This window comes from Rhinopithecus bieti, unplaced genomic scaffold, assembly GCF_001698545.2.
Source record: "Rhinopithecus bieti isolate Rb0 unplaced genomic scaffold, ASM169854v2 scaffold_23411, whole genome shotgun sequence".
NCBI lineage: Eukaryota > Metazoa > Chordata > Mammalia > Primates > Cercopithecidae > Rhinopithecus > Rhinopithecus bieti.
This window is the reverse complement of record NW_016811046.1, coordinates 215,609-227,215: the sequence shown is the minus strand read 5'-3', so window position 1 is coordinate 227,215 and position 11,607 is coordinate 215,609. Positions and strand designations below refer to the sequence as shown.

Sequence of the window (11,607 nt, the reverse complement as noted above, 5' to 3'; positions counted from 1 at the left end):
AAAAAAAAAAAAAAAAAAAAAAAAAAAAAAAAAAAAAAAAAAAAAACTGGGAAGTCTATGGTTGATTTGCTCATTTCTGTTTCTGCCACTGAATCTTTTCTCTATACCCTGCCAAATCTTTGCAAGAAAAACTTGACATTAAACTCCATAACAAATATTGTTCATAGAAGTTCTTGGATCTGAGAATTGTAGTTCAGTATTCATTTTGTTGTGACATTTCATTTCTTCAAACTTAGAGGCAGTGTGCCAAATATTCACCATTTATTATTCATTTGCTACTTTTTTATTGCCCTTCCTCTTATTTTGAGTGACTTTTCTTCCTCTTAATTCTCCTCTCTTAAAATCTCCTTTATCTTCTTCCGCTTTTCTATTCCATTTCTACCCACTTTCCACCCTTTGATAATTGAGCCCATAAGGGCAATGTATTGGCTTCAGAGAAGAGCAGTGGGCCCAGAGTGATGCTTTGAGGGACCTGCACTGCCAGTCCTGCTGAAGTCATCCAAAGTCCACAGCCAGTGTTAGATATTTCCAAGACCATCAGTAAAATGACATTATCCTAACCTTACAGGAAATAAACCATGGCAAATAATATTTTATAATGACAAATGTATTGTTTAAATTGTTAACCATTTGTGGATGAGAATCGTTCTGATTATACATTTTTCACCTTAATTCTTATAAATGTAGCAACAATATAAAGAGTTTGTAAAATAAAAGGAAAACACTCAGCCACCTGCCTATTATTTTTAGAAAATGACTAATATGTTATATGCATTCTTTTCCAGTGTTTTAAAGTAACATTTTTAATTACAAAACACACACACACACACACACACGCACACACACTGTAGATAAAAAGAAAAATGAGGAAAAGTAGAGAGAGGAAAAATGAACATAAGCATGGCGTTATTTCCAAGAATTGGGAAGTCTCAGAAGCTCAAGCCCACACCCAGAGGAAGAACGCTGAGTAATCTTAAAAACTTAGACCAGTGGGTCTCAAATTTGAACATGCATCAGGATCACTGAGGGGGAAGGAGACTGCTAAATACTGATGGCTGGGCACCATCCCCCAGAGTTTCTGATTCAGTGTATCAGGGGCCCAAGAATTTCCATTCTCTACCAGTTTCCAAGTGCTGCTGCTGCTGCTGGGAAGTGACTCCTGAACTCATTCCAAATAGCAGATTTATAGGAAGATTTCATCTGTCTCTGAGATGGAGATGTCCTTGATTTGCTATTTTTCTTACATTTATCCATAACCATCAATCAAGTTTGAGGCAGTCCTTACCAATTTAATAACAATACCTTAGTATTTGTGATTTGTATACTTGTTAAAGAATACTTTAAAACCAGAGAGATGTTGTCATTATTTCTATTTTGTAGGTGAAGAAATTGAGACCTGATGTACTGGTTGTGAGACCTGGAATAGAGCTCACTTTTCTTCCTTCTGGTCTATGATTTTTCCCAGCTTGTCAGGTTGCCAAAGGATCGTGCCCAGGGTAAGGGAACAACAGGCTGCCCATGTCCAGACTGAAAGCTCACCACAATGAAAAGGTCTTGGCTGGACATCCAGTCCATGGCATCAGAAAAGCTTTTAAGCTGACTCGGTAGCTTGAACTGTCACAGAACTATGCAATATGACAAGGAAAATTCAAGCTTGCAAGAAGCATTAAAGGGGTTGCAAGACTGGCTAGGAGACAGCCAACAGCACTCATCAAGGGACCCGGGACAATGATAATGGTAGTTGAGAATGCGTCTCTGGGGTCACACTGCCCAGATTACCAGCTCCTTGCTGTACATGCTGTGTACCTCACCACCCTAAGACTCCACTTCTAGAACTGCAAAATGTGTCTAACAACATACCTACCTCAATTGAGTTTTTCTGAGAAATAGCAGTTCAGGAAATATGTAGTGTTAGCTCTCAAGGCACATGAAGTAGCACACATGCCTTTCATTTGGTTTTATCTCCACATTACCTAATACGATCATGATAATGATCATGTAGTAGACACTTAAGAAATAGCAGTTGACCATCTTGGTATTAGACTGTTGATATTAGTATGTCTGCATTTCTATCAAACTATTACTCTTTCACATTGGATAAGGTATATTGCTTCCAAATCATGGTTTGATTATCAAGAAAGCAGGACTGTAAAATTACATTCCTATCATCTGTCTTTGACTATGAACATAGACATTTCAGTTTGGATTCATCTTGAAGCTGGCTGCTTGAGCATCAAGGTTTGTAAGGCTGTGAAAGGAGACCTTCAATATGTGGATTGCAGGTGAACTGAGAGCACTCATTCAGGAGTTGATAATAGCTGGTTGTGTAAAAGTCTCCCAGATTGTCTAAATTTTAGCTCATATCAAAACTTGCAAATGTTTACCTAACATACCTAGACATTGAGAGGAGGCATGATTACAAAATGCAAATAAGTAGGACTCGGATTTATTCACTCACATGACCACCTACTATGCCTGAGCTGTCCTTTTCTACTGGGACCAGCACACAGGCCCCTGGCACAGCCCTTGACCTCAATGACCTCAGTCTGGTGTGCAGAACCTTGTTTTGTATATCTGATGGCTCAGACACCTGAAGACTGTGACCCTAAAGTATACTTCTCTAGTTTCCTGCCTACTGGTGAGATGGTTGTTGTGCTTGCCAGGGTAGCAAAGATAATTTCCATTCTCACCTCCCTGGATTGCATTGATGCCAGCACAGGGTATTCCAAAGTATTCACTGATAGAGGCCTCTAATCACAAATTACTGCACATGTCCAATGTACTTGAATTTTTCAAAGATGGTATGTATCTATCTTTCTGTGTATCTCTGTATATGTGTGCACACATGTGAACCACCAAGACTTTTTTACGGTACCAGAGTGTTATAATTAATGAGGCAGGGCAAATCATGTTAAGAAAAATACCACCTGACTGCCTTCTCAATATGTAAGCCTTGGAAAAATGTTTATGTTCATACATAGCACAAGTCAGAGTTTTAAGATCATAGTATTTGTAAGTTTAAAAGCTTGAATTTAAAAAGGCAACAAAAGAAATAATAAATTAAATTTGCCTGAAGGCAAATACAGACTTTGCCACTTACTAGATGTGTACCTTCTAGCAAGATTACTGCTTGTATCCCAAGAAATGGAAATATTTGTCTCACATTATTGTTTTAAGGAATCCATGAGCCATTGCAGACAAAATGCTGCCCATAGTGCTGGCGAGCAGTAGACATTCCATGAAAAGTGTTTTTATCATTGTTTATTCCCCGTACTCCCTCACAAGCACTCAAGATGTTTGTAATTTTAAATTAGGTTGTTGGATAGTCAGTACTTTAACGCATTGGAATGAACCCTTAGTAGTATAATTTTAAATACTATGGTATGGAATTAAAGGAGATATATAGACAGATGTGTCATTTTTTTTAAATGAATGAAATTCAGGGTGGCTGCAGTGGTAGGATGCACAACTCTAACCTAGTGTGTGTATCATATGCACCTTCCTACAAATTACACTATACATGACCACACTAATGTGAACATTAATTTAGCAAGCTCTCCACTTTTGCTCATTTTGACTCTTCATCTAGAATGTCTCCTGTGTTTGATTGTTAAATTATACACCTTCTTTATACCCTCTCCTCCACAGCGCCACCTTCTCTGATTCCTATAAACAAGCAGACAGCACATCACACCTCTAGTACTGTTTGTCTATTGTTTCATATTTGTGTTCACAGTTATCTCAATTATATTCCAAATTCCAAAAGGCTACCTTTATATTTGTTCACCCAAAGCACAATCCTGGGCTGAAAATAGGTAATATTTTAAACTGTAATTTTTTGGACAAAAGTTAGTGACTACAAACCACCACCACCAACAAAAAAAATAAGCATTTCAAAAAAGTTCTTAGAGGAAAAGAAAGTGAACTTCTGAAAATAAGATTAGTAAATCAGGTAGAATTTTGAAGGTAACATTCTTGGTTTCCTGGACAAAAAAAATTTCAAAATTTGTTTGCTTATCTACCATCTTCTTTCTGTGATATAATAAAGAAAAAGAAAGGATTTAAAGCAAGCGTGAAAGACTAAAGCCATCAGCTTCACAGTAGTGCAAATCTTCACAGGGGAAAATGCAGAGATGTGTTTCAGTCTCAGAAGAGACTTGGGGAACTTCTGTGAATAAGTGAATTAGGTTCTGGAGTAGAGGCTCTCCTACAAGGACCTCCAGGAACAGACTCAGAGCTCTTTAATAAGTATTCCAGGGAGTCAGGCTTTCTTGGAAAAAACAAATTAGTGTGAGAAGCCAGTACTGTGCAATTTCAGTTTTAAAAATAGCCAGTATTGTTAAGGCTGCTGTGTGCATGAGAGAAAAAGAAAGTCTTTGTTAATTTTCGTGTCGGCTTCCACATTAAAACAGAGAAGCTCCACTGAAATTCTTGCCTGGCCAAATACTGCAAAGGTTATAAGGTTCGTATCAATTAGAATCACTTTTGGTCCTTCCAATGACAAACTTTTGGGAGGGAAGAGGTTATGTCCCCTTTTAAGACATCAGTCTTTCAATAAAGGACAGGCGAGTGATGGCTCTGCCTCTTTCACTTAGGACCAGAGCTGTGCCTCCCTGTCTGTTTCAGCTTTTCATTTGCCTAATTGCCCTGGGAGGCTGGCAGGGACGTTCCCTGCAACCGTGGCTCTGCTGACTGCAGAGACCCTACCTGACACTCTAAGTTGGTGCGTCAGCATTTTAGGTTGAAATGAATGAAAAATCAATCAGGATGACTGCAGTGGTAGCATGCACAACTCTAACCTAGTTTGTTCATAATTGTCAACTATTCACCGTAGACCCAAGCAGTATTTAAGATGGTAAGTGAATCTGTAACAAATGTGCTGCTTCTGCTTAATCGGGCACTTTTTTTTTGTCCTCTTTTCTATTTGGAACAAGCAAGTCTAACCTGCTTAGGAAGCCACATGTAAAATGAATGATGATGTCAAGTTTCATGCAAATATTATCTGCCCTGGCTTCAGATTCAATTTCTAATTAGACCAAGTGATAAATACTCATATAGAGACATAACACATTGCTGTTTTATTAACTTGTGTTGCAAATTCAGAGGCTTAAATTTTTTTAAGGGTCTGTTTATGTTTTTGCCGCATCTCTTTGTTACTTGCTGTAATTCTCTGTATCAAAACTACAGTGTTTTAAATTTCTAGATTTACAGTTCTGCAAAGATAGAGTTAAACACTATTTGGACTCTGGCTGCATGATGGTAGCTGGAACTGTTCAAAGCTGTCGTCTTCAGCTCTCAAAGGCAGCTACAGTAACTTTCTGAACAGATTGGGTTAAATATTTTTACAGACCATTTCTATGATGATAAGGCGGTAATAAGTTGTGCAGTGCAACACTCCAAAGGGCTCCAAATCTCACAAGCCTCTTTATATGTGATGCTCTCGCAGTGAAGAAGATTCTTTGGGCTATAAAGATGAAGAGTCTACTTCTTCTGGTGCTGATTTCAATCTGCTGGGCTGATCATCTTTCAGACAACTACACTCTGGATCATGACAGAGTTATTCACATCCAAGGTAAGGAAACACAGCTTCTCTTATCAAAGCCTAATTAATTTCAAGTTACTTAGAGTTGAGATGCTGGGCTAGTGTTTCTTAATTTTAGTTCTGCTGCATTGGCTTTTTCTTTCCCTTTCTGCCAATTGGCAAACGTGTTCCCTGGCTTTTGAGCACTATTGCATTACAGTAGAGTTAAGAATTGGGGACAATTAAAGTTGAGTACCTTAAGAATGTCCAGCTGCAGTGAGTTGGTGTAATCGTTCAAGGCTGTCAAGTGCAGTTGCTACCTTCAAGTAAAATGGAGGGCATAAAGTTCATTTAAATGCAAGTCAGAGAGAGTAATTAGGAAATAAAAAGATATAAGGTCATTCTGTTACAGTAACTGTTTAATCATTAAGAGAAACAGTATAAATAAAATGAAAATTAGACAAGCTATTGTCCAGGAAAAAGTACTTTACCCTCTTATAATCTGCTTCAGTAAAGCTTTAGCTCCTATAGACCAATACATTGCCCCTCCACATTTCTGTTCAGCTCAGCTGAATCCTAAGCCTGAGAGCTGTAGCAAGATTTGAGGCTGCAGTACAATGCAGCTATTTCCTCGGTCCCAGCTTCAGATGAGGGACATCCTGCATTAAAAAAGCTGAGACTTATGCAATAAGAGGAACAGTTCTCTCCTTGCCCTTGGATGCTGAATAATTTAAAAAGGAATTATAGAACTTAACAGTTTAAGCAGATGATGACAATTTTACATAAATTCAATTGGGGTACCAGAGGCATGATAAGTTTGCCAAAAGACATAAAACTCTAAGTTATATCTTCAAGGTCAAAAGCGTAGCCTCAGTAAACTGCATTCACTGTGAAAAGTATGACTTGTGAAGGTCAAATAATACTGTAAATCTGTCTAGAAGTATTTTCCTGTACGTATTATGACTACCAAAATAGAATTCTGAATTTGTCTATGTCCAGCTATTTTAGACACATCTCTTTTAGTTGTGTTTGCTTTCAACAGCTTTATTTTTTTCTCTGTTGAACTGAGAAAAGAAATTGTAATCATAAATTTTACTCTGCAAGCTGCTGACTCAGCTGTTTCTGTGCTATACTGTAGAATCAGAGCTGTTTCCCAAAGACCATATGATATTTACATGTATAAATTTCTAATAAGGAATAATACCCTTTTACCTTCTAGTGACAGAATTCAATTCAGCCAAAATAGTAATACTTAGTCATTATTAATAATACCAGTTTTATATCCAATGCAATAGAAACTTAAGCCGAGGTTTCACGTTATTAGATGACAGATACCAAGGGTGTATTATAAACTGTGTACAAACCATTTAATCAAAATTGCACTCAGAGTATGAGACCAGTATTTTTAAAATGTACTAACATTTGAAAAATTACTCCTATAAGTCATAGTCAAGTTATCTCAGGCAGGAAAGCTTCCATTACTCCAGCCTTTCCATTCCCATCTCCTCTGTTGAAATTTAGTGCAAAGGGATTTCTGACTCAGAATATCAGGATCATCCAGATTATTTGCATACACTGTCCACATTTTTAAAAAGGCTTGATAGTCCACTTCATTTTAATTGTAAATTCATATTCTTAGAAAGTGCAGGCTTGCCTCGAAGAGTTGCTAAAGAGCTTTCAAGTAATAGAACTCTATTTGGCTTGTGGAAATTTAATGCTGAAATGTGATTTGAGTCATAGGATTATGATATTATGCCCATAAACCAAATACCTGCTCTCATTACTTTTTTCCCAACAATTTTTTGTGATAGCATTCAGATTGAATTTTCAAATCCCATAGTTCTTCAGAGAAACTGCTTCCAAGTGACCTTCCATAATTCCAGTTGTCTTTTACAATGCAAAAATAAATCAGATAGCACAAGAATCAACAAAGCAGATTACCTACTTGCTTCGTTGCTTACTTGAAATACTGCATATTTTCTTATATTTCAAACTTTTATTTATCAAACATAGCCAGAAGGAATTTTAGGGAGCTGAAATCCTCACAAATTTTTTGAAGAATTTAGTCAGATGATTAAATTAGCTATCTCAATCTCAGATTCTTGAATGGTACTCGATAAGCATTGTAGTGAGTTCTTCTTGTTAGTGAAGAAAAGTAGTTGAAAATTCAACTGTTAGTGTAAAAACATTCTTTTACTCTCTCCCATTTGTTTTTTTTGTTTTTTTTTTTTTGTTTGAGAAGGAGTCTCGCTCTTGTCGGCCCAGTGCTGAGTGCAGTTGTGCCCGGATTCCTCAGCTCAGCTGCGAGCTGCCGTCTCCCGGTTGTTTACGCCATTACTCGGGCACGCCTCTAGCCTCCGCGAGTAGTGCTGGGACTGGAACATGCCGCCCCCACCTTTTTTGTTTCGTCGGATTGTCGCCTGGCTTACGTGTTTTTTGTATTTTGTTAGTAGATGACGGTGGTTTCACCATATTCTAGGCTGCAGGATGGTTCTCGGTCTCCTGAACCTCGTGATTCGGCCTTCCCCGTGTTCTTCCTGTCCGTCTCGCTCCCAGAAGATGCGTGGGATTAGCGAGGCTTGAGCACCGTCGCCGCGGCCTGTACTTCTCCCTGTTTTTGATTAAAATTTCTATTTATAGATAGCCAGTTCCCGAGGTCTGACAGAATTGGGGGAAAATAGCGCAAATCATCCTCAAATTCTTCTTGGCTGCCTTGATACAGATGCTCAACATTTTAATGATACATTTTTGAGTTCCATGTGTATGAGTTAGTTAATTATTTTTCTGAAGGCCTCCTCATAATTTTGTTGGGAGAGGTTTTATAGAGATATAGACACACAAAAAAAGTTTAATCTGGATATTAAAGAGAGAGAGAGAGAGAGAGAGAGAGAGAGAGAGAGAGAAGGGAAAAAAAGGCAGATGACCAGGAAAGAAAATAGCAAGTGTAAATCCCTATGCAAAGTGTTTCTAGTGAAAACATTTCTCTGGTAATGAAAAGAAATCTCTCCCAGCTTCCCATGGAAAAGACTTAGCTTTAGATAAAAGTTCACATGCACTAATCCATTTCCTTTCATTTTTCATTGAAATGATTTGGTCATACAGGAAAGCAAACTTCATTTGTCCACAAAGTCTACTAAAAATATGCAATCAAGATATTAGCTTGTATACAACATACTGTCCTCAATGTAGGCAATAGTTATCTTCTCAAATACTTCTACAGGAAGAGGGGCCACTGTTAATACCCTCTCTATACTCTAAACGAATGGATTTTGTTCCTCATGTCACAATGTGGCTACTTTACTTTTAAATCCTTTGAAACTTGAGACCATTAGGAAGAGTTTTATATGGAGTATCAAATCACACAGAAAGAATAATATTTATAATATTTGTATCAGGTCCAAAAACTTTGTGTAGTCTTTCAACTACCAGTAAAATTTCAGAGAAAGAATACACTCTTTAAAACACAACTTTTTAGAAGACATTTACAGATAACAGAGAAATGTTATGACCATTTGCCCATTAACCAATATACAAAGCAAAATAGATGAACACGTAACTGCTTGACTTCATCAAGGTCAGAGTCAGTGCTTCCTGCATCTGGTGTTCAAGCAGATGTCTTCTGATGACAAGTTTGAGCCTTTCCTGTAATGCCACTAGCTAGCTTAGACCTTGGAAAATTTACTTAATCTCTCCAAATCCCAGTTACCCCTTCTGTAAAATTGGGCCTAATGCCTGCTTATTCTGTAGAGCTTTGTGAGAATTAAATGAGAAAATATGTGGAAAGTGTTTAGTACAGTGCCTGGTTCCCAAGAGCCAATACTTATCCAGGTGGTTGTTATCATTACGTTTATTTCTTCCTCCCTGTTATGGAAAATTGATTTTTAAATAGAAAACAGACTACAAATACTGGTCAAAAAAATTCATGCTTTTCGAAGTACATTTGTTAACAGAACCGTATCATCACCTTAGTTCTAATAAAGTAAACATTTTATAAGTTCTTTGCTTTGCCTTCTTTAATTTCACAATTTAAAATTTCCCCGTTCATATTATTTCTATTTTAATTTTAATTTTTTGAGATGGAGTCTTGCTCTCTCACCCAGGCTGGAGTACAATGGCTCAATCTGGGCTCACTGCAACCTCCGCCTCCCAGGTTCAAGCGACTCTGATACCTCAGCCTCCTAAGTAGCTGGGATTACAGTTGCCTGCCACCAAGCCCTGCTAAGTTTTGTATTTTCAATAGTGACGGGGTTTTGCAATGTTGACCAGGCTGGTAACTCCTGACCTCAGGTGATCAGCCCACTTCAGCCTCTCAAAGTGTTAGAATTATAGGCGTGAGCCACCGCGCCTAGGCTCCCCAGTCACATTAAACATTATCTGACCATTTTTACTTTCCTGGTAGAAACTAAAGCTTTCTAAACATAAATAATATTTTCCCTTAATGTACTTACTATGTGAGCACAGATCCACTACTTTAAATTTTTGTAAGGAAGAACAAGAGGAAGTCCCAGAAATGAAAACCGTGTCCTTCTATTTAATAAGTAAAAGTAATGGTCACTTTTGTCAACAAATAAAACAAGTAGATTTGCTTAAAGAAGAAATTGCCACAAGTTTGTGTCTGTAAGTAAAAAAAAAAATAATGTCTATCCAGAACCTCTGGCAGAAGTGCACACTCCTCTCTCAGCTTACACTGTTCCTCCTCCTGCTGTGTGTCCTGAACCCACCTTCCCTTCTTCAAATCTGGCTCAGTCCTCACATGGGCTTCCTGCTAACATGCCTCCCTCCCTCATTAGATTGTCTCTCAGCTTTGTAACTAACTCTAACTATAGAGCAGTGCCAGGCACATAGTGGGTGCTTAATATATGTTTGTTGATTAAGTGAGTGAGCAAATGAATGAAGAATGTAATGAGATACTTCTAAATTGTCACTACGATAATGAGCATTTGTTGAATGCTGTGACATCACTGGCATTTAGCAGCACGTGACACATTGTGTTCACTTAATGAACATTAGCTAGATGACTGCTTTCACTCCGTAATGTTGGCATCAGCTAAATCATAGTTCACACAGTTTAAGAACTTAAAAGGACTTTGGTAGAGATGGTCTAGACCAATCTTCCAATTCACGAATGAAGAAATCAAGACTCAGAGCTTTGCATTGCTTGTCCCAGGCTACCTGGCTGATAAAAGTCCATTTATCTGGCTAACCCCTTCCTTTTCGTCAAGTCTGGGCTCATTTCTCACCTTTTTAATGAAGTCATCCTGACTACTGCAATCTGTCCCCCGCTGGTATCCTAATTTCTCTCACCCTTCTTTTCTTTCTCTCTGTAGCAATGGCTGTATACTCTACTTATTTTTATGTAATTGTTTGTCATCTGTCGCTACTACAAGAATATTGAACAGCTTCGCGAAGGCAGGAATCTTTGTCTGATGTATCCCAGTCACATAAACCCAATAACTGGCACATAGTAGGTGATCAATACATGTTTGCTAAATAAATCCAGGACCAAAATCCATCCAGTTATTTTTTCTAATCAAGTTTTGGTTCAGCCTTTCCAAATCCCAGGGAAATATTTTCAATTCATGGAATGAGAAGCAGCAGATGAACATGAGAATTATGAATTTGGGTAGCAAATTTTGTTTGGTCTTGTGCATGGCTCCCACATAACATGCAGCATCTGATACTCCATGAGAGTCCACCAAAGCCAGGTTGCAGCAATCTTCCTCATGCATGTATGTAGCTTTGAAGAGTATTGGATTTACGTTTGGTCACTGCAGTGCTATCCTGTTCCTTATGTAATAACTGCAGAGTTGGGATTTGGTGGTACAGAATGTATCACAAGGAGGAGGTGAATTTAATAATGTATGATCACAAACCATCTGCAGAGCCAAAGTTTAATGGAAGAACTGGATACGTGTTAGTTAGTCTTAATTTTCTCTCTCCCACCTAAAACTTGTTTGAACTCTCTGAGTCTGTTTGGAAAAGTTAATTCAATTTATTTTTGTCTTTTTGAGGCAGAATATCTTATTTGCAGTCACCAATGCAAAACCTACAAATACCAGGAAAATATCTACAAATATTTTATAAAT

At 37.8% G+C, this 11,607-nt stretch overlaps 1 protein-coding gene across 2 annotated transcripts in view; it reads left to right on the top strand.

Moving 5' to 3' along the window:
* The window catches only part of HAPLN1 (hyaluronan and proteoglycan link protein 1), an 86,529-nt gene that overhangs the window by 42,394 nt on the left and 32,528 nt on the right, over positions 1–11,607 (top strand). The window contains exons 2-3 of one of the 2 annotated variants that reach the window (XM_017893442.1): positions 1,381–1,496; positions 5,447–5,572. In XM_017893442.1, the coding sequence (XP_017748931.1) occupies positions 5,473–5,572 (100 nt within the window). In that variant the 5' untranslated portion in view covers positions 1,381–1,496; positions 5,447–5,472. The remainder of the gene's footprint in view (positions 1–1,380; positions 1,497–5,446; positions 5,573–11,607) is intronic. The other variant, XM_017893441.1, reaches the window with a different exon arrangement.